The sequence below is a fragment of the Glycine max genome, chromosome 13 (assembly GCF_000004515.6).
Source record: "Glycine max cultivar Williams 82 chromosome 13, Glycine_max_v4.0, whole genome shotgun sequence".
Classification (NCBI taxonomy): domain Eukaryota; kingdom Viridiplantae; phylum Streptophyta; class Magnoliopsida; order Fabales; family Fabaceae; genus Glycine; species Glycine max.
Window position 1 is genome coordinate 32,181,225 of NC_038249.2, and position 22,370 is coordinate 32,203,594.

Here is a 22,370-nt window from a genome sequence, read left to right on the forward strand (position 1 = left end):
CCTTCCTTGGGTAAAGAGTTTTGATTGATCCAATGATCACAACTTTGGTTTTACCTTGTAATGGAAGTTTGCTTAGAAGTGGAGAAGTGTTATCCAGTATTTTGTAAGACTCTCATTCATTAAAGTTGTCATAAGTATTATATATGTTTCTATTTATAATTAGGTCATTCGTGAATTTCATTTTTAATTTTATTTCATGTGAATTTAATATGAATATTTCAAGAATATGTTGAAGACATCTTAGCATATTTCAAAAAATGTCAAAGGCATCCTAAACATATTTCCTCTTAGATGTTACAAGAAAATGAAAGGTGTTTGTTACTTTAGCACACGCGAAAAGAAATATTCTAAGAATATATCAAAAGTATCTTAGCATATTTCCTGAGAAATCAGAGGGAGAAATACAAAGCTAAAACTCTATACTACTAGGATACTCTTAACTTGTAGGGTAGGGTGTCCTTAATTTGTAGGGTACTCTACAAACCTAAAATGACCAGAATATAAGACCAAAAAAAAGAACAACATATTCTAATATTTATAAAGAAATGTGGGTTCATATTTAGTCCATGAGTCCAAAATCTATCTAAGACTCATGAGAACCCTAGGGTCTTCTCCTAGATCTCTACTCAATCTTTTTGGAGTCTTCTATCTAATACCATTGTGGTAGGATTACATCATCCCCTCCCCTTGAAAAGGATTTGACCTCAAATCTAAAAGTTCTTGAAACTCTGGACTTCCTCCTTTCCTCCCTCGACACCTGTAAAAAGAATAAAAACAAAAAACAAATATATTAGTGTTGTTGGGTATGTTAGAGTAGGATAAGATCTGAAAACCCATATTCTCATTAGGGAACATGATTCCTCATCAACTCAATGAGTGGTGCTACAAAAATATAGGATAAAACTTTTGAAAAAGTTTGTTAAGTCATGGAAGCCCCAAATTCCCCTTATACTTGGTGGAGTGGGTCACTCAGGACCTTTATTCTCTTAGGGTCTGTGGGAATCCCTTGATCACTATTTAAAAAATTAAGGAACATAATGCAATAAAACATACTTCTTTCCATAATTTTATGTACTACTCCTACCAAAAAGTATGACAAACCTAAGGTGTCTCATATGAGCACCTAGGTTTGTAGTGAAACCAAAAATAAGAACAAACATACCTAATTACACGAAGGCCAAGTACCCAACTCTCTGTGTCCAAACCCTCCCCAACTTCTCAAACCTCGCACACGAAGCCCTTAGACCTAGCCCAAGCCGAGATCAAGGTTAGCCTGGTCTACACGTGCACCTTCTCCATTTACTTTAAGATGTTGAATGACACGTTGTCACGTTTCATGAAGAGACAATGAGTTGTGGGGAGTGACTACGTGGAGTAGATATCCGACTCGGTGACTCAGTTGATCAACAAGTTGCAACACCTCCGTGTCAAAACCTTCTAGTGGAAGATGAGCATCACTCAGACGTGGACCAATGCCATCGACTTAGGAAACGACAAGGTGACGGAGGGCAATGGAGGTTAAGCTCATTAGGGAGACGATGGAGCCGTTCTTTAGTCACGCCAAGATTGCTGATTACTACTGTGGGTGGTGGCACAGCTGGACTCAGACCTGCAGGTGATCGTCGAGGCCCGTCACAGAAAGTATAGAGAGAGGAGACAATAAGGTTGGATGAGATAGAAGGAAACTAAAAACAAAAACTAGAAAACCTACTTTTATATTTTTCAAAACATAAAGGAAAGTGTTTCAAAATTTAGGAAAATACCAACTCACAACAATTTCATCCAAACACATTTACGGTTTGAAATAGCATTTCAAAACCATAAATTGGAAACTGAAAATCACCCCGAAGGGAGCCTATAGTCTTTAACTTTTTTTCAACATTATAAAACTTTTAAAAAGTTCAGGTATTTATTTGAGTTTTTAGGCTTATTTTTTCATTTAACCGGCAATAATCAGGCTCAAAGGGTCAGACCACCCAAAAAATACAGGTAAAAAAGTACAACTCATCCTATTTACGGGAAGGTTAGCAAATTGGCAGGCTATCTAGTAAAAAATCGTAAAATATTAAAGGTTAAAGAAAAGACAAATTAAAATATAGTACGGGAAAATAGTTTCTTATCATATAGTTGGTTATAGGAAAACTTTATAAAATAAATTTTAAGATATTTGATAATGTGACAAACTATTAGATTATCAATGACATTACTAGTTCGAGGGAGTGCAAAATAGATGAAATGAATTTAAAAATGATTTGAGCGAATTGAACTAAACTGCGTAATAATTTGGATGGACTGAAGAACACATAGGTTACCTCTTAGTTTCGTTCGAACAATTCAATCTGGGAGCAATTTAATTTTTAAAAACTGAACTATGTAACAATTCATTTCATTTTTTTATTCAAAATTGCTCACTTTTTTTAGCACATTCAATTTAGTGTTTTAACAATCCTAGTTATTACGTTATCAATTCAACATTGTTATTTGACAGTACAGATTAAAAGAAAAAAATATCTTTAAAAATTAAAATCAAAACAAAAAATCTGACTAAAATAAAAAAGCATCATATTTCATAGGGACAAAAACTTGTTTAAAACCTAAAAGAGAACGTTTGTTCACAGACTATTTTGTTATTTCTGGAAATATTAGACCGAAAAAAAATTATCTCGTATTTATTATAAGATCATAAAAAAATAATTGTGTTTTTTATTTTCGGGAAAAAACATAATCCCATATTCCATCAATATTTAATTTCGACATAAGAGGTAGAAAAAAATTATCCCCACAAAACATGAATACTTTTTTATGAGTAAAAATTCATATATACTTTCTTACTAACAACTACTCCATTAGTTTCTTTTTGTTTTTTCACGATACATACTTCAATTTTTTTTAATTTGATAAATTTTGTTATTGTCCAATTAATATTCCTACAATTTAATTTAGTATCAATTTGGTTCCTACATCTTGTAATCATTTTTCTTTTTCCTTGAATGTTCATTTTTTAATAGATAATTCTTGTTCTTCTTTCAATGTAATCATTAAACATATAGAGAGTAGACTACGGATGTAATGAGAATTTTTCTAATAAGAATATTTTAGTAATTATAATATATATTGCTAAGAAAAAATAATTCAACCAAAACATGTTTTAATCATTACCGAAAAATAAAAAATAATCCTAATCAATTTTAATAGTTGACTAAACATATTGTTAATAATACACAAAATAATATTTTCATATCATATTTTTAGAACTAAAAGAATTATACATGAAACAAACGCCCATAAATTTTATAAATAAAATTCCTGAAGTATTGACAACTTTATTGGACAGTTTACGTTACTTAAGTCAAAAAGTATTTTCTCTTTCCAATTTCAAATTTGCGCTCGTCGTATCCTTAGTCCCTGTTTGGATGCTTAAATAGCATAATCCCCTGAATTTTGATTTTGAAATACCCCGCCCGTTGGCACCGTCTCTCTCTCTCTCTCTCTCTCTCTCTCATGTTCATCCTCAACATTTGAAAATCTGCGAAGCAAAACCCTAGAAAGATGAACCAGTACCACATCTACGAAGCCATCGGTCGCGGCAGATACTCTGTAACGCAATAATCTCTCTCCTCCTTCTTCTGTTTCCCGCTTTCCTTTTTAAGCTCTAATTGGCATCGTAACATGCGATCGCTCTTTCTCTGTTTTTATGCATACGCAGACCGTTTACAAAGGCAGGAAGAAGAAGACAATCGAGTATTTCGCCATCAAAAGCGTCGATAAATCACAGAAAACCAAGGTCCTTGAAGAAGTAAGTCATTCAATTTCAGAAAACTTGTGCAGGTTTTGTTACTTTTGTAGTGTAGTTCATTTAATTCATCTAACATGCTATAGCTTTGTTTCTCATTTAATTGATTATTAATTACTATTTTCTGCATTGGTGATGTGTTTTTCGCATTTTTCTAGCAGATCCTGAGCTGTACGTGCGTGTTGAATTAACCGCTTTCTCCTTTTGCAGGTCAGGATTCTTCACACATTGGGCCATGTAAATGTGCTGAAATTTTACGATTGGTAAGGAGTATGGGTATTATTTTACTGAAACGATTAGGGAGAACCTGAAAATTAGGAAATTCTATTAAAAATGTTTGCTCTGAAAGGAAAAAAAGTATTTTCCATTGAATTTTTGAAGACTGTAAAAAGAGGAAATCCTACTAATAAGTTTTAAACTCTGAATTATGAATACTGAAGTGAAGTGATTATTAATTAATTATTAATTATTTAGCATAAATAATGTATTGTGTAAGACTTCCATTTTGGGGAATTGTCTCAAACAAATGCTTCTTACTTATTTGGCTTAGCGGTTTTCTAAAGTGTGGTTCAATAATGCTTTTTAGGTATGAAACTTCTGCTCACCTATGGTTGGTTTTGGAGTACTGTGTTGGAGGGGATCTGCTTTCCATATTACGACAGGTACACAGCGTTGCTTTGCTTGTAGGTTTTGAGCCTGTGTTTACTGTAGCTTCATTCACGAAGTCAGCTCTCTAAAAATCTCAAGTGATTTTCCATGTTCTGGATTTCCCCCAATCTTTTTGTAAACTCTTCATTTCTAAATTTGCTTTTGCAAATTGTAATCTATAGGTGTTGGGAATTTTTGGGCTATGTTATGCAATATTAACTTGGTGTTGATTATGTGGATGAATTGCAGGATAGTCAACTTCCTGAAGACTCGGTTTATGATTTTGCTTATGATATAGTCAAAGCTTTGCAGTAGGTTCACGAGTCTTAATTTTGTCTTTGCTTTTCCTACTGTTTGGTAGTATTATTCTTATATATATACACTAAAACTGATATGATATACAGGTTTTTACATTCAAATGGAATAATCTATTGTGACCTGAAACCATCCAATATCCTACTAGATGAAAATGGATGTGCAAAGGTACCTGATTGGTTGGTTGAGTCGTTTTAGATTTTTTTAATCTAATAATTTGAAATGAAGTGTGTACTTTTTACATGATTGGTGCAGCTATGTGATTTTGGATTGGCTAGGAAGTTGAAAGATATATCAAAAGCTCCTTCTTCCTCGGTATGCTTGACTACCTCTTTTCTGACATCTTTATGCATAAACAGATGAATCATTACTCAAATGTATTTGCCCCTTTTCTCCATGAATTAAATCTGTTAATATCTACTAAGCTTGAATACCTTTTAGTTACCGCGAGCAAAACGTGGAACACCCTCTTACATGGCTCCGGAGCTTTTTGAGGACAGTGGAGTCCATTCTTATGCTTCTGATTTCTGGGCACTAGGCTGTGTACTATATGAATGCTATGCTGGGAGGCCACCCTTTGTGGGAAGAGAATTCACCCAGCTTGTAAAATCCATCATTTCGGATCCGACTCCACCTCTCCCTGGTAATCCAAGTCGGCCTTTTGTCAATTTAATTAATTCCCTGTTGGTAAAAGATCCAGCTGAAAGAATACAGTGGCCTGAGCTTTGTGGACATGCCTTTTGGAGAACCAAATTTACTCTGGTGTCTCTGCCTGCTCAACCTGCATTTGATGATATGATAGGGCTACATGCTAAACCATGCTTATCAGAACGTAATGGAGATAAATCTTCCCATAACAGGACCCCTACCAAATATCGTGAAAAAGATGTCAAAGGGTTTTTGAGAAAGGATGAGAACTCTGTTTTAGGATCTAGAGGCATTGAGACACCAACAAGGGCAACACCAATTGGCCACAGAACTCAGACAAAGGGTTCTGGCAGAATACATGAGGTAAAGCAAAAAGATAATTCCAATATTAGCAAGGGTGTGAATCTTTTGAGACTGTCAAGAATAGCAAAAACAAATCTACAGAGAGAAAATGAGAAGGAAAACTATCGACGCCCCTTGCCTAATAACTCTGAGAATGATTCTGAAGTTAAAATTGAGAACACTGACATGGAACTTGATTTTAATGAGAATGCTGAAGATGATGCGCATGAAGAAACTGATGGTGCCGAACAGACAACTCCTGTGCCTGATGAGAAAATGGTCAATCATTTTCTGAACCAGGGAAAAGCAGAGGAGGTTGAAAATAATACACACCAGTTGGACACCCCATCTGTTCACCCTCCAGTCTCAGATGATCCAAGGTCATTTGATCATGAATCAACTCCTGACCATCCTGACATATCTGCTATTTCTCCCAGTGTGAGCCCTCAGGTGAAGAAACATAGAACTAAAGAAGACTCAGGATCTGGCCTTGACTCTGATTCTTCGAGGTTGTCTAACAACCTTTCCCAGGTTCTTTGGCATGCATCTGATCTCTCAGTCAGACCTGTAATGCCTAGCAGAAAAGTTGATAAAGTCTCAGAAGTCATTCCTTCACTCCCTTTTGAGGCATTGCAAGCATCTGATTTTGTCAAGATGCCTAAAGAGCAATTGGAGGCAGTCCACAACCGAATATTATCCATTTTGAATGGAAATACCAGCATTGGAGAGAAACAGAATGTGATTAGGTACCTTGAGATGTTGAGCAGTAATGCTGATGCAGCTAATATCTTGACCAATGGGCCAATAATGCTCATGCTTGTAAAATTGCAGCGTCAATCCAAGGCATCAGCTTTGCGTGTTCAACTTGCTTCACTGATCGGTTTGTTGATTAGGCACTCCACCTTTGTTGATGACAGTTTGGCTAGTTCTGGAATTTTAGGTGCACTGACTGATGGCCTTAGAGACAGACAGGAAAAAGTAAGGAGGTTCTCCATGGCTGCTTTGGGTGAGTTACTATTTTATATATCCACTCAAAATGCAGACTGCAGGGATAACAATCAACTTGAATCTCCATCAAAGGACAATAGGAATGCGCATGGCTGGCAGGTTAGCTTCCAAGCTTGTTGCATATTATGTTTGTTGTCTATCTGCCTAGGTCATTTGAAGCTTGACATCTCTAATACTGGTATATAATAATTTACAATTTTCTAGATATGTTGCTTGCAGTATTGTAATATATTTTAAGTCAAATTCATGTCTTCCTGTTAGCTGTTTTAACTTCATCTGCCAGCTTTCTAGGTGTACATTTTTCATGTTTAATTATTTCTGCCTGACTGCAGGTTCCAAATTCATTAATATCACTTGTGTCATCAATATTGCGGAAGGGAGAGGATGATATAACTCAATTATATGCATTGAGAACAATTGAGAATATTTGCAGTCAAGGAGGTTCATGGGTGGGGCGTTTGTCCAGTCAAGATGTAATTAGTAATCTCTGCTATATCTATAGGGCCTCAGGGAAACAAGAGAGTATGAGACTCACTGCAGGATCATGCTTGGTGCGCTTAGTTCGTTTTAATCCTCCTAGCATTCAGTCGGTGATAGAGAAACTCTCATTCAAGGACCTATCTTCTGCTCTTGTCAAGGGCAGTCCACGAGAGCAACAAATCAGCTTAAATCTTCTTAACATGGCAATGCTTGGAAGCCACATGTTCACAAATATTGGAAGATACCTTGTTTCACTTGCTGAGGATAAAAATCTGATCCCAAGTCTTTTGGGTCTTGTTGAGCAAGGTAGTGAAGTTTTAAGAGGAAAGGCACTAGTCCTTGTGGCTCTCCTCTGTAAGCATGGCAGGAGGTGGCTTCCACACTTCTTTTGTAGCCAAAAGTTACTCTCTGTAGTGGATAGGCTGGGAAAAGAGAAGGATGCTTATGTGAGGCAGTGTTTGGATGCATTTGTGCATATTGTGGCATCCAGTATTCCAGGTTTACTTGATATAATAACAGGGGATATCCAGCAAATGATGGGAGGAAGGCGCCATGGACACATCTCTGCCCTTACCAGCAGATCTGCCCCAAAACCCAACATTCATTTGTTTCCTGTTGTCCTTCATCTTCTTGGAACTTCAACTTTTAAGCACAAAGTAGTTACACCACAAGTCTTACGGCAGTTGGCGAATCTAATTAAACTCGTGGAGACATCGTTTCAGGTTAGTGACTGAGCCGTTGTATCTTCTTTCCTTTTAAGAGAAATGCTAGCGCACCTTTTCTACACTTTTTCTGACAAGTATTTTTTACTAGAGTGGATTTTACATAACTAAACGAGTCCTACTTCCTATTTCGTGTCTTATTTTTATTTAGTAAATTCTACCTAAATTTGACTCAATTTAAAATGTGTTAATAGAAAAATATGACTTAATTGTATGCTTTCATGAATTTAAAATAGTAGAGCTGCAATATTTCTTTCGATATCAATTGTGCCTATTTAAAATGTGCAAAATTAAAGAAGAAATTTGTGAATAACTACTTGTTATTATTTTTTGTTTACAAATATTACTTATTATTGAATCTTAAAGAGTTCGCATTGAGTACTTACAACTCCTTTTGCACTTCTTTGAAGTTAGGAAGAAAGTTGCGAATGAATATTTATATATTACTTTCATCAAAGTTAGTTTTGTCTTTAAATAAATTATGTGGCTTATTATCAAGTTAATCTTTTTTTTACATCCTTCTTAATGGTCTTGACATCAATTTTCCCTTGATTTAAAGTGTATGCTTGATTTGGCTTAAATTTAGGATTTTATTTTATTTTTCAATAGCTCTCATAAAGTTTTAACTTAATTCAAATGAACAATGATATTTGATTTATTGCCTGCCTAATTTTCACATATTGTTTGGCTACTTAATTTTTCTTGAATTGATGACAATTATTTCCCTGATTTTACCGTTGATTGGATCATACTGTTAGTTGGATGGTGAGTGGCATTTTTAGTAGAACAAGGTTGACCTTTAGGTAACAATTGGTATTTGATATAATGTCTTCATTGATTGTTTTTCAGGGAAGAGATGACTTCCAAATAACCCTTCTTCGAATTTTCGAGTCTCTCACAGAGGAATCTCCTGTGATTATTGGCAATCCTGACATTTTCATACGTGAAATCCTCCCTAGTCTGACAGTTCTGTACAAGGGTAACAAGGACGGTGATGCCAGATTTTTGTGCCTTAAAATTCTTTTTGATGTGATGATCATTCTTTTGAGTGAACCAATTGAAGAAGAGCAAAGATTGACGGATCTGAAATTCGTATCCAATACCCGTTTTCTTCCTCTCTACCCAACCTTGATTGAAGATGAAGATCCTATTCCTATCTATGCGCAGAAGCTTCTTGTCATGCTAATGGAGTTCAGTTTTATTACAATTCCAGACATTCTACATCTGAAGACAATTTCACAATGCTTCGAGTTCTTGCTTGGCGATCTCTCAAATGCAAATGTGAACAATGTTAAGCTGTGTCTTGCTCTGGCTTCTGCTCCTGAGATGGAGTCCAAATTACTCTCTCAGTTAAAGGTGGTTAGGAGGATTGGCAACTTTCTTGAGTTTGTATATGCAAAGGGTATGGAAGATTTGCTGGAACCAACTCTTGGGTTGTGTAAGGCTTTTCTAGCACGTTCAGTTAGCTGCACAAAAGGCTTCAGCTACACAACAGAACTAATTCTCTTAGGTGACTGTCCTCCCGAGTTGAGTGGTGGCGCTGTCGATCCCCAACAATGCATAAAAGATATAGCGGACTTTGGAAGCAATGTCGGTGTCTTGCTAGAGTTGAGTGCCTCTGCAGAAACCAGTATTGCTGATATAGCTTCTGAATGTGTTGTCTTACTGCTCAAGGCAGCTCCTAGAGAAGCCACCACTGGTATACTAACCAATCTCCCCAAGGTGACTGTGATCCTAGAGAGCTGGAGTAGAGGCATTCCTCACTTGATCATCCAGCGAATGCTTCACGCTTTAGGCTATGCTTGCAAGCAATACTTACTGCATGCAATGATATTATCAATATCCAAACCTGAGATTTCAAGAACTGAAGTCATAGTTTCTGAACTCAAAAATTCAGGTGTACCAGCTTTAGCCAAAACAGCTGGGCTGGCAGCCTTGGAATTGCAGCGGTTGCCTCGTTGCATTTGAATAATTGTAGGTATCATGTTCTGTTCTGTTCCTCTCATTAGAATGTGTAACTTTTCTAGTTCACCGTTTATCCTTATATTTCAAGGTATTGTTAAAACTCCAGATAAAGGTTGAGCAATTTGGTGAATTCCACTCAGGCTTCACTGTATTTCTATGTAAAGCATGTGTACTCTGTATCTTCGTGAACATTAAAATATAAAGTCAACGATTTTTTTCCTCCTAGATTTTTCTATAAATTGATTCTTGTCAATGTAATAGTCTGTCTCCTTTCATTAATTTAAACACTAACGTATTGTACAAGTATAAAATTACCCAGGAAAAACCCTTAAATGGAATGAAACTGCATGCATATGAATATGATTGAGATTCCTGTTTGATAGGTACCATGGTACACAATTACACATACTTCCAAAGACAGAAAGATTGTCAGCTATGTAAGAAGGCTTATTTCAATAAATGCTGCTCAAGCAACAAAAAATTCCAGCCTAGCCACCTTTATGCTCATAGGAATGTTCATCACGAGACAACCTCGCATTAAAAAATTGACATTTACTATGCAAAATAGTAACATGAAGACAGATGAGCATTCATCTCCTTTCGTAAGAGTTAGAATACGCAACGAATTTTGAATCATTCTTGTTCTCCGGGTATATTTAAATCACCCTTGAAAGATGAAGCAGTATGATTGTAAATTTTTGTAATGCCAAGACTACAGTAAGTTTTCCCGTTTGCTAACAATTAACAAATTAGCTTTTAGGGATCAACAGAAAATAAAGAGCTGTAGGGCCCAAATATCACGGGCGGATTCTCTCTCACCAAACGCATCACATGGAAACCTTTCCCAATCTTTGTCTCTTCCTCCAGGAAAAAAAAAAACTATGTTCCCTTATCACATCCAATGGAATCTTGCCACGTGGTACCCCATTGGACCCCACCTAGTCTTAGGTAGGATGAGAGAGAGAGAGAGAAAGATGATGGGAACCTGCAGAGTTTCATGCCTTGAAGATTTAAAGCCTTTGCCATCATTATTTTCACTAAAATGCCCACACACTATCTATCTCCCTCCGAAAATCCTTACACATCTATATCCATTTTCAGGCAGTGTAAGTTGGATTTTCTATTTTCTTCACCATCAGAATGGCATCATACAATGCTCATCTAACACTCATGATGATCATCATCATCATTGCTTTCATGCCCTCACCTCTTCTTTCATCATATTCACAACAACCTATTCCCAAAGTTCCCACACTCTCATCTTCACCAGCAACATTAACAGACCCTCCTCCATCTCCACATCTATCTTCACTCTCTCCTTTCCAAGAGTTGTCCCCAGACATTGCTCCACTGTTGCCTTCTCCTGGTGGTGTGTTGCCAACTCCTGCTGCTGGCTCTGACATTCCCACTATTCCTTCCAATCCAAGCCCTCCAAACCCAGATGACATTATTGCTCCAGGACCTCTTTCTGCTTTCTCACCATTTGGATCGCCACTTTCTTCCAATGCCCCTACAACAAGTCTAGTTGCTAGCATAGCCACTGCTTTTTTTGCTGGTTTAGCAGTATGCTGGTGTTTGCACTGTATGAGACTATGAGTGGTTTTTCTTATTTGGGATGTGGCAGATTCCAATTATTATAGGCTAGATTCTCTTTTATTGTATGCTAATTTTTCATTCTTACCTTGTAGTATATGATAATAATATAATAATAAAAATCCATCTTTCTTTCTTGGTTGGTTTGAGAATAATTTTCCCAACAGTATCAATTGATTCAATTATTTGCTGTTAAAAAAAAAATAAAAATTGATTCAATTCTCTTTTTCATGATTCTACTGTTGATTTACCGGTTGTAAATTGAGGTTAGTCCTTTTATTTTATTTGGTTTGTTTGTTTTTACATTATGTTAAATGATCCTTTTTTACCTTTTCCAATCAGAGGCCCATGATTGAACTTTTTAAGAGTCTTTTTGCATTTCAAGCTTTCTCTTTGCGTATATAGCTGGAACCCTCGTTTAGATGAAAATGTAAGATTTCTTTTGCTTCCAACTAATATGTCAGGTTTGCATGTAATCAATTTAGGTGGTGGCACATGGTTTCGATCAAGTGCCATTATTTTCCAAGTTGCAACTGAGGTGCACGTGACAAACACCTAATTAATCAGCAGGAATCAGGCGTTTTGTTATTGTTTTTCCTCCAATTATAGGTCACATGCTACTCAATCAAGTGACAAATTTCAATAGTATGTATAGTATTTAGGTAATCCTGTTTTGTCCGGTTTTGCTGTCTTATTCTTGGATATCATAATATCGTATAATAATGTCATGTGCTGTGGTCTACTCAATGCCGAGATGTTCTCTACAATCTGCATAGTAATGTTTTTTTTTGGGGTAAACAAAAGTGGTAAAATAAGGAAATACTCAAATACTATAAGATAGGATGCCAATTACATATTCTACATAGTAATGTAATGCTATTGTCTAGTCTCTATTTTAGTGAATGTTACACATCATAATATAAATTATTTATAATAAATATAAAATATAATTTTTATATATTAAAAATATTGATTTGTTATGAATTTTAATAATAATATAATTTATATATTTCAATATAATATATTTTAAACTAAACCCATGATTGAACCAATTTTATATATTGAGAACCAATATTTTTAAAATTATTTACATTATATAACTAAAATAAATAAATATCAAATGATTATAAATACGTACTTAATAATTATCAACATAATTGAAATTTAAGAATCTTTATCTGCCTTGACACATTTCAAGGCCTTAGTAAGTTTGTGCTTGTTGAATCTTCAAGGATACACTTTCAATATCAATTTAATGGTTTTTGTAACTGATTATCAAAAATCAATTTCAAATGTATAATTTATTTTCAAAATTTAAATACGTTCCTACATGAATTTGGTATACTAGTGTCTCTTAACCTACTTTGATAAAAACTAATTTTATTTACTGTTAGTTTGTGATTGTTGATTGTCCAAAAAAATTTATACACAAAAAAAATTGAATACAAATTCTTCCATTAAATAGATTATTCATAACAAGACCTTACATTATTTTTTCTCTAGTTAACTTCTTTCGATCTATCATTGTCTTTAATTCTAACTTAAATTTCAATATTTTTTAAGAAAATTATTAATAACAAAAAGTAACAATATAAATTATTTAATATATGTTATAAATATAATTTATAATTTATAAGTTAAAAATATTTATTTTTTACAGATTATTATAATATAATTTATATATTTCGAAATTTTTATTTATTATAAATTGTAGTTATATAAAATAAATATTTATGATATGTAATGGACAAACTAAAATACTAATTCTTTTCATAAAAATGTCATTCAAGTATGAGAATAAGTCAAATCTATTTTCATTTGTAATATGTATACAATTATGCAATCTAAAGTAATAAAATTGTTATGAATCAATACGTCTTATTTTTCATATTCTTAAAGTTTATTTCTTTCCATTTAAAATTTAAACTAATGATAACTCACTAGAGGTCGCTTAGTGATAATCGTTTAAATAGTTTGCATTCAATCGAACATCTACGCTTAAAAAAAAAAATCGACCATCTACAGAAAGAATGGCACATTTTCGAAAATAAACAGATCAGGGTGGAAGAGATTTTAATATTAACTACACGAGTTTGAAGTCTAGATTAACGTGGAATAAGGATCAGGGACAGCCATGAAAATGAAACATATGAATCAACTTCAGTCAAGCGAACAATTTATCTCATACCCAAACAAACTTAAACAACACTGAGTAGGAAAAAAGGTAGCAATAGGGAAAGGGATAATTATAGAGTTATAAAACAATGACTTCGTAACAAATTAACAAACTAAACAATAATCAAATCCAATGTCACAATTATAAGGAAAAAAAAATTAAAATCATACTAATAGAATAGCATTACTTGGATGAAGTGCTCTATCATTTTCAAGTTAACTAAGGAAGTGTTCTGCCATACTCGGATATTGTTATGATTATGTTAAAAACAAGAATATATGGCATGTTAATTAAACAAAGGTTTATCTCCTAAAGTAAAGGTGATTCCGGTTTGTGAAGAGTAGGTGAGAGTGATAGAGTTATAAAGATAAGAAGAAGACATAGCATGTAAACAGAGACTAGGTAGAAGGTAAAAGAAGAGTGATTTGGATAACAGAATAGAATGAGATTAGTTCAACTTCAAAGGAAAACTGTGCTTGTTTACCATTAACAAGTATTTTATCATTTTACTAGTTTGAAAATTCAGTTAAAATACTATAAATTAACGTCACCATTGAGCATCTTCTTGTATCATTGAGTTTTTTTCTTTCCCTTCTTTATTTCTTGTGAACATATTGGCTGTGAAGTCTCTAAGGTCTTACAAGAGGTTTCATATCCTCCAAAGGAGGCAAAGCTTACCTGCTTACCCATAGAGTCTTTTTTACATGTTTCCTCCCGATCTGCATTGGGAGGATTAATTTTTTGTTGCGATTTTATCATTTCCGGTAACTACATTCATAAATTTTGAGTTTCATTCTTTTTCCTAAATAGTTTAGGATTTTTGAGGAAGAGTTGCTTTATTATTATGTAGATGGAGTGACATCTATCCATCTTAGAGTAAATGCTTCCCAAAAGAGTATGAGAAGGAACATGACATCATGACATCAGGCCATCTAACATTGTTTACTTTGTCTAAATAATGTAAAATTTTTATAATATTTTATTATTATTTTTATATGAAATTTACTCTTATCATTTATATTTTCTAAATATTTTTGTAAGTTTTTAATCTTGTTCACAAGAGAATTGGGTCATTGTTTAAAAATATTGTTAATTCACATAATAACTTAAAATTATATAAACATGTTTTTTAGTATAAGTACAATGTATGTGGCATAAATTCCACATCTAACATTGGTCTGATTCAATGTCTTTTAATTTATTATTATTATTATTATTAATAAATAAAAGGAGAGAATATCTTACACAGTTTCATTGGTACACTTTCACTGATAATATTTTTTATAAATTAAATTTTTTATGAAATAAAATACCAAATACATTATTTATAACTAGATTTTATACTTGTACGATACTTTATTGAATTGTAAATTTTTAATATTTATACCTAGTATTATTTGTATTTAGTAATATTTGAAAAAATATATAAATAATTAAATTTATCAGTTTGAAAATATTTAGTTTCATATTAAATATAATTATATTGCAAATGAGTGAAAAAATAATTGTACTTTTAACTGAACAAATATTATTTTAAAAATAGTAATGAAATACTTATACTAAATGTATAAATTCAAAATAAAAATAGTAAATATATATTTATAATTTTTTACATTAAAATTTATTGCAAATGGAATTTTTAAGTGTTACTAGTATTTCCTAAAACTAAACATATTGATTTTTAATTTTCTAATGATATTATTATTATAAAATAAAATGTATCAAATATTATTGTTTATTAACGTAACTTAATAGATATTTCCTAATTATCTATATTTTATACTAATTAAAATTTAAAAAAGAGAAAAATATAAAATAATTAACATAACTCTAAATCATTAAAGGTACGAGTCTAGTTTTATATATAGAATATAATCATACTAATGATTTTGAAAAATATCACAATAATAATGAGTAAAATGACACTTATATAATTTCTCACTCATATAATTTATATGAAGTAATATATGAAGTAAGGCGGAAAAAAATGATCAAACATATTTTTTTTTTCATTTTCAATTCTACTTTTCCTATTTGTAAAGTATAAATTTTAAAAGAATCTACAAATAATAAATATGAATATAAAATACTTTATAATTATTAACTTTGACGGTTTATTTTGTTTATTGTTAATATGTAATAATTTTTAAATTCATTTATTATCAAAAATAACTTTTTTTGAAATTTGTTGAAATATTGAAATTTTATTAAATAGATATAGTTGTTAATTATTTTAAAGATATTGATTTTAATTTTGTGATATTATTAAAAATTTGAATTCACTAATATCCCCACATCATAAATTTGAACTCTCTCATTTAAGATAATTAAAATTATATCATATTATTATAATTATTATTATTGTTATCTTCAGATGAGTGAGCAATCTCTTGTTTTATTAGTTTTCTCTACTTTTGTTTAATAAATATATAAGATAATAATAATAATAATAAATCAAAAGACCTTGAATCGTAATCATCTTTTATATAAAAAATATAAAAGATTGAGTTTTGAAGATTAATAATCATTCATTAATGTTAGATCACATTGAATAATATCAATGACTACTATAAAGTTAAACTATCAATATGATGACTAAAAAAATGTTAAAATGAAACTTATGTAATTGAATTGGATGAACAACAATTATGAAGTTAAAATTTTAATCTTATGGCTTTCAAGATTCAAGTGAATATATTGTTATGTATAGTTAAATAATGAAAGAAAAAATCAATGAAAGAATTGCATTGTTGTCATCATTATCACATAGGCTAACATGCTATGTTAAACATGACCTAAAAATTAAAATATAATAAATAAATTCAACTAACACATCTGTGAAGTCTGAAAACCAAAAAACTAATATATTATAACATAGTTTGAAATTTTTAATGTTTTTAAATAGTCATATGTACATTTGAAAGTTTAAAATTTTTAATGTTTTTAAATAGTCATGTACATTTGAAACTTTGACTAAAGGTAAAATAGTTTGAAACAAATAAAAAATAAAAATAAAATACTTAATGTTAAATATTAGTTATATTATTAATACAAAATACTTCAAAATATACAAATATATATTTACCCTTCTCAGCTTCATACAATACAAACTATTCAGAAATCCATTAAATGTCCAAAGGCCCGAACTTGTTGCAGAACCAATTACAAAAAGTAGAGAAAGATTGGAATAATTATTCACCCAGGTTGAATTGAATTAAGTAATGGTTCTCTCTCATATGTAGAGGTCAATCTCCTTAAAGAGCTGACAATCATCACAACTTCAATACTTTGTTGTAAACGGTGATAAATTTGTTGACAATACACTTGAAGAACATGCATTGGATGCAAATGTTATTCGTCCCCATGATGACTTGAGAATCGTATGCACCCACCCATGGCAACACTGCCAATCATTGCAGTTGAAACATAGATGATCACATCAACTCCTTTCAAGGAAAAAGGAGTGGAGATATTTGCGGAATTATATATCAAAATCCCATAAGCCATATTTTCGATCCTTTAGACCGTAACCCAAAAAAATTCAAATATCATAAAAATAAAAATCTTTATAACAAAGACATGAAAAAAACATAACATAACGTGTATAACCAAAAGGCACGTAGAAATTGTTCACATTTTTTTTGTCATGCTAGTATATTACCCATGTGTCTCCCGGGAAATGAGAGAATGAGAGGCTTAGTTTGAAGTAGAAAAATGTCTAAAAAATTCAAATACTTAATGGACGTGATTTTGACAATCAATTTCATTCAACGGAAACAAAATGACTGAGTTCTTAAAACTATTATTATAGTAATCGCAATACAATCCAGAAAAGAACTAGCAGTTACTTAGACAATCAAGTTGTAATACCAAAGATAAAGATTAAAAACCCCTTCCGTCGACATAGCAAAAAACTCTAAAATGGACATGCTTGTCCTTTTTACTAGTTTAAGCCTTGGTTTCAAGAAGCTTATCGATCATATCAGCAGCGTCTTGAACGGTGGTGATACTCTGGGCACTTTCTTCTTCCACGGTAATACCAAATTCCTCCTCAAGTCCCATCACAATCTCAACCTGCACAAATTGAAAAGCAAATCTTAAATAATCAAGTAAAATATCATCAAACATAAACCACGGATATTGTGTTTTGATCTGTTCAACATAAGAACAAAGTTTAGCACGACATTTAAGGTTAGCTCATGTGGTAGGGTGGAGTGAGGTGAGGGAATAAAGGTCAGAGGTAAGGTTCCCATCTTCACCAGAAAAAAAAAGGCAAACATGCCATTCATATATTATAGACCAAAGGAATAAGGCAACCAAGGAGGAAGAAAACTAAATTGCTTAAACAAACTGAGGCCTTCAAACAAGGACACAACAATAGTAAGGTAAGAACTATTTTGACAACTTCAGGTATTTTATCAGGAACACAATTGTAGTGTGTAGATTAAGAACTAAATATATCATTAACATTGAACTTCAGGTATTTTATCAGGAACACAGTTTTAGTCTGTAGATTTCCAGTTATATATCAACAGTAATGTACCAAGGGTAGCCTAACTCTTTTTCCTTTTAGGCCAGCAAGTACTTACAAGGGAAATGAGTGGCCACTACCCACCAACCCAATAAAAAGATGGTCTCTATAAACATCTGGGGAAATGTATCAAAACATGTTGTGGTAAAATATGAAGGGTCACGTGTCAATCCATTATTACTTTCTTAAGGTAAAGAATTTTAGTCCTCCATGTCATTACAGAGAGAAAGAGAGAACAAAAATAACAATAAAAACACTAAAATGAGAAAATAATACCTCAACAAAACATGCATATAGTTCAAATAACAAACAGATGATAGATACAATCAAGTGTAGCAAATACTAATAATTTATATATTTATACACTTGGATTTAAGTATTATGACTTTACACCCAAAAACAATTCATAGATAAATAGATGAATACAAAAATACCGTGTCAAGAGAATCAGCTCCAAGCGCAGCAAATTTAGACTCTCCAGTAACAGCTGATTCATCTGGCAGTGCCAATTGCTTCTTGACTATGTCACACACCTTCTTCACTGTCTCTGGTTTTGCCTGCTTGAAATAAAACTTTGCTGGTTATATCATCTTCCATATTACAAAAGTTCATGCCACAAAAAAACTGACCAGAGCATTTGCAAATTAAAAAATTACGAGCATAAGGCTACATAGATAATTCAATATAAATGATATTCTGCGATAATTAGCAACATAATAGCAGAAGCTAAGGATTAAAGATGAATTCTCCATAATCCAAAAGTTGTTAATGCATTTAGAAGATCAAATTAAAGACAGAGACACACAGAGTAAATTAAGCTAAATGATCCCATTGCTGAGGCAAAGGTAGAATATGGGTTTTTTGGCTGCAAATCTTACCGCACATCTAAGCTGAAACCGACGCCCTCTGGGCTGCAATGTAACGGATGGGAAACTTCTTCCCTTAATTGAAAGGGAAACTGAACTTGGGTTGGAGATCCTGGTACCGGGTACCTGTTTTTGTATCCAACAAGAATTGAATGAGTCCAGGCAATATAATATAATTAGAAGAAACCACAAAATACTTTAGTTTTCAGCCATAAAGCAAAAAATAATGAAGTCAATCATAAATCCATTATGTCGCTACCATGTACAGCTGAAACTCACAAGCAATGAAATACTTTATCTCTAAGGGAGGACTCGGTTGTTGCAGGACAGTTTGACCAAAAAGTAAGAAGAATGGTCAAAAAGATTTTAAAAACAAATAATTAAAAAATAAAATAAAAAACATAAAAACTCAGCTTCAATTCAACATATACAGCAAATTTAGAATACGAGTTGGTTCTGTAAAATCTAGGGCAATTACGTAAAATAAATCTTCGATGATAGCCAAAACCCAATACCAAGAGCATTTAGCTGCATAAAATAGATAAAAGGTAGGGTGTTGAAGGGAAATTAGAGTCGGAGCACCCCTTCAATAAAAAGTTCAATCGTCTATGAATTGTGAAGGTGAATACATCATATTATGTCTCAGAAAACTAAATGAAGGCATGGAAATGCAATTCAAATAACAATAACATCAAACTATCTCCCTTGCCTAAACAACTCAACAACACAACATTAATTAATTAATCAAACGAGTTTTCCCTTAAAACAGGTTTACAAAAGAAGCAAGTGAAATGAAAAGAGCGAGAAAGGAGATTTTTATATACCAGAGCTCGATTGGAAAGAGAGACGAGGGGCATGGAACATTGCAGAAGGGAAGCCATTTGAGGGAGAAGGAGAGAGATCTGGATCGAAGAAGGAAGGACGGAGAGTACAAAGTGTGTGAGTTTGTGTCTCAAGTGATGGAAGAAAGGGACAATGTGTGTATTTATAGGGGAAGCATAAAGCAGGGTAGAGTAGAGGAGGTTCTGATTCTGTGGTTTCTTCAACTACAGTACGTTTCGTTAATTTCGAGGATGGCACGTGGGAGGAGAGTAGCTGTTTGTTTGCTTTGCTTTTCCTCTCCCAGGTCATGTCCCTCAAATTCTGGATTTCCTTATTCTTTGTTTGGTTCACCTGCCAAACATTAATTATTTATTATGTAAAGGTTTTCTTAACTTACATATATTTATTGTTTGTTATAATTGGTTCATACACAAATAAATAAATGTGTACACGTTAATCAATATTTTTATATAAATAATTATATAATGATTATTTTATGATGATAAGTGTTATTTGTATTAGGATCTCTCTAACAACAGATTTTATTTTAGGATAGTAGTTAAAAAAATTTAAAATGGAATATTTTTATTATATAAATTTGTTATATGAATAATGCAACTCTTTTACTATCCAATTTCCTTTACAGCGCATGTTCGAGTGTAAAGTAAGATCATTGATTTTTTTTAACACTATTCTAATAAAAATAAAATTTAATATTTATGTATTATTTTACATTGTTTTATTTAATTATAAATTACTATTTGAGTTGTTTTAATATAATTATTTTAAAAGTGAATAAATTTATCATAAAAATAAATTATGATGGTATGACTGCGTAAAAAAAATGTATTATTACTATATAACTCTTTTTCTCATAAATATATTGATTTATTATCATTAGATAAAAACATTATTTTTCTTTCAAATTTTAGTTTAACAAGACCTGAATTTGTGTAGAAATGATAATAAAAAATAAAAGAGAGGTAAAATTAAGAATAAAGGTATTAATTATGTTTATTAATAATTTATTTAAAATATATAAGTGAATAATTTTTAAAAAAAGTTGCAGCAGTTTTCTTGTGAGTTTTCCAAATCCAATAAAATTCAACGGATATGAAGATGGTTTTGAAAAAATTAAACCTATTTCTTTTTAATTTGAACTTGAACTTACCTTTTGTGATATAAGAACAAAGAGAATCAAACTTAACTAGTCCTTGTCATGCCTATAGTTTTTCCAATTTATTTCAACATGTCAAATAAATTTTGGGCTTTTAGGATGATAATCAGGCTAAAGTGATTTATATTGTTCAACCACTTGTTTTATTTATGTGTCCATGGTCACCCCGCAGTTCTATATGTATTAATGATACTCTTTTTTTTCATTTCTTTGTTATTATCGGTAAATCATCTATTATACCTATATATTTTTTCTTTAGTATCTCTCTCATGTGTATAGAATAGGTTTTTGGTGTCTTAGAATAATTTTTTATTCAGAATCATATATATGATAAGAATTTATAAAAAATATTTTAAATGATTTACTATATTAATTTGTTTTGAAACTTTTTTGTTTGGTGAAAATATGTATTGAAACTTAAAACTAATTTGTATTAAACAACTTATAATTAATTATTGCTTAAAATAAACAACATTTTTTTTTTATCTTAAAATGATTTTGAGCTTAGGAGCCGACCCAATCCTTTGTAGGATGTAATGAAGGTGATGTTCATATCCAAAGTGTTCATAAAATGAAGGTGGTGTTCATAAAATTTATATAATAATCTAAAGTCTCAATGTTCACATGACAACTATCAATGATTTATTTAGTGAGAGAATTCATGTTTGATTCATATTGTGTTCAAAATTTTCTTAAGTTTGTGATTGTTACAAATGGTGAGCGAGATTAATCTCTAATCCAATGCATGAATTACTCATAGTCTCTGACCTAAAAAAAATTAATCATTATAAATTTGATAAATTTATCATACCATATATCAAACCGCGCTTGAATAATAGGGTACTTTTTTATATTGCTAGTATATATATTATTTTCATGTTACAAACCTTTTCCATTATTTTTATGTTTTTGTTATCAATTACACTTAAAAACCAATTTTACATAGCACTTAGTATGGGTTTTGTTTGTTGTTTGAAAGTTTCTAATGGAGATTCATGCATTTCAATTGGGAGTGGGAATGACTTAGGTTGGATCGGGTCCTACCTAAGTCTGGTTTGACCTTAGGCATGGAAACAGGGCTTGGACCCGCGGGGCGCGCCTCAGACCCGCTTCGATTTTGACGGAAAAAATCCAAGTTGACCGGGGTCGGGGTCGGGTTTTCCCCGATAGCCAAATTCGGGGTCAAAGATGAGATTCTCAATATCTGTCCCAAACTCGTCCCGCTAATAATTAATATATATAACACATTAAAATATGAAACTATTAGATTGAATTTTATGTTAG

At 32.1% G+C, this 22,370-nt stretch overlaps 3 protein-coding genes across 3 annotated transcripts; 2 read left to right on the forward strand and 1 right to left on the reverse strand.

Annotated features, from left to right (window-relative positions):
• The first annotated feature begins 3,439 nt into the window (after positions 1 to 3,439).
• On the forward strand, positions 3,440 to 10,146 carry LOC100777288 (serine/threonine-protein kinase RUNKEL). The gene is made up of 10 exons (XM_003542864.5): positions 3,440 to 3,597; positions 3,707 to 3,796; positions 4,004 to 4,056; positions 4,380 to 4,455; positions 4,691 to 4,752; positions 4,846 to 4,924; positions 5,012 to 5,071; positions 5,198 to 6,853; positions 7,087 to 7,956; positions 8,806 to 10,146. Exons 1-10 carry the CDS (start codon positions 3,550 to 3,552, stop codon positions 9,922 to 9,924), a joined length of 4,113 nt encoding a protein of 1,370 aa, XP_003542912.1. The 5' UTR covers positions 3,440 to 3,549; the 3' UTR covers positions 9,925 to 10,146.
• A 756-nt stretch (positions 10,147 to 10,902) lies between these two features.
• Positions 10,903 to 11,651, forward strand: LOC100779758 (classical arabinogalactan protein 26). The gene has a single exon (XM_003541609.5). It carries the CDS (start codon positions 11,062 to 11,064, stop codon positions 11,515 to 11,517), a length of 456 nt encoding a protein of 151 aa, XP_003541657.1. The 5' UTR covers positions 10,903 to 11,061; the 3' UTR covers positions 11,518 to 11,651.
• Positions 11,652 to 17,333: 5,682 nt separating this feature from the next.
• LOC100306095 (putative acyl carrier protein) lies at positions 17,334 to 20,075 on the reverse strand. The gene is made up of 4 exons (NM_001250519.3): positions 19,912 to 20,075; positions 19,100 to 19,213; positions 18,656 to 18,778; positions 17,334 to 17,764 (listed from the first exon to the last, which is right to left on the reverse strand). The coding sequence occupies exons 1-4, from the start codon at positions 19,966 to 19,968 to the stop codon at positions 17,639 to 17,641; spliced, it is 420 nt and encodes a 139-aa protein (NP_001237448.2). The 5' UTR covers positions 19,969 to 20,075; the 3' UTR covers positions 17,334 to 17,638.
• Positions 20,076 to 22,370: the final 2,295 nt, after the last annotated feature.

Bases quoted from the DNA above. Each gene is read 5' to 3' on its own strand.
- LOC100777288 (XM_003542864.5), top strand. From the start codon at position 3,550: ATGAACCAGTACCACATCTACGAAGCCATCGGTCGCGGCAGATACTCT. The intron at 4,753-4,845 runs GTAGGTTCACGA...TATGATATACAG, and splicing joins GATATAGTCAAAGCTTTGCA to GTTTTTACATTCAAATGGAA. The intron at 4,925-5,011 runs GTACCTGATTGG...TGATTGGTGCAG, and splicing joins ATGAAAATGGATGTGCAAAG to CTATGTGATTTTGGATTGGC.
- LOC100779758 (XM_003541609.5), top strand. From the start codon at position 11,062: ATGGCATCATACAATGCTCATCTAACACTCATGATGATCATCATCATC.
- LOC100306095 (NM_001250519.3), bottom strand. From the start codon at position 19,968: ATGGCTTCCCTTCTGCAATGTTCCATGCCCCTCGTCTCTCTTTCCAAT. The intron at 19,214-19,911 runs GTATATAAAAAT...ATACAAAAACAG, and splicing joins CTCTTTCCAATCGAGCTCTG to GTACCCGGTACCAGGATCTC. The intron at 17,765-18,655 runs GTATTTTTGTAT...CAATTTGTGCAG, and splicing joins GAGCTGATTCTCTTGACACG to GTTGAGATTGTGATGGGACT.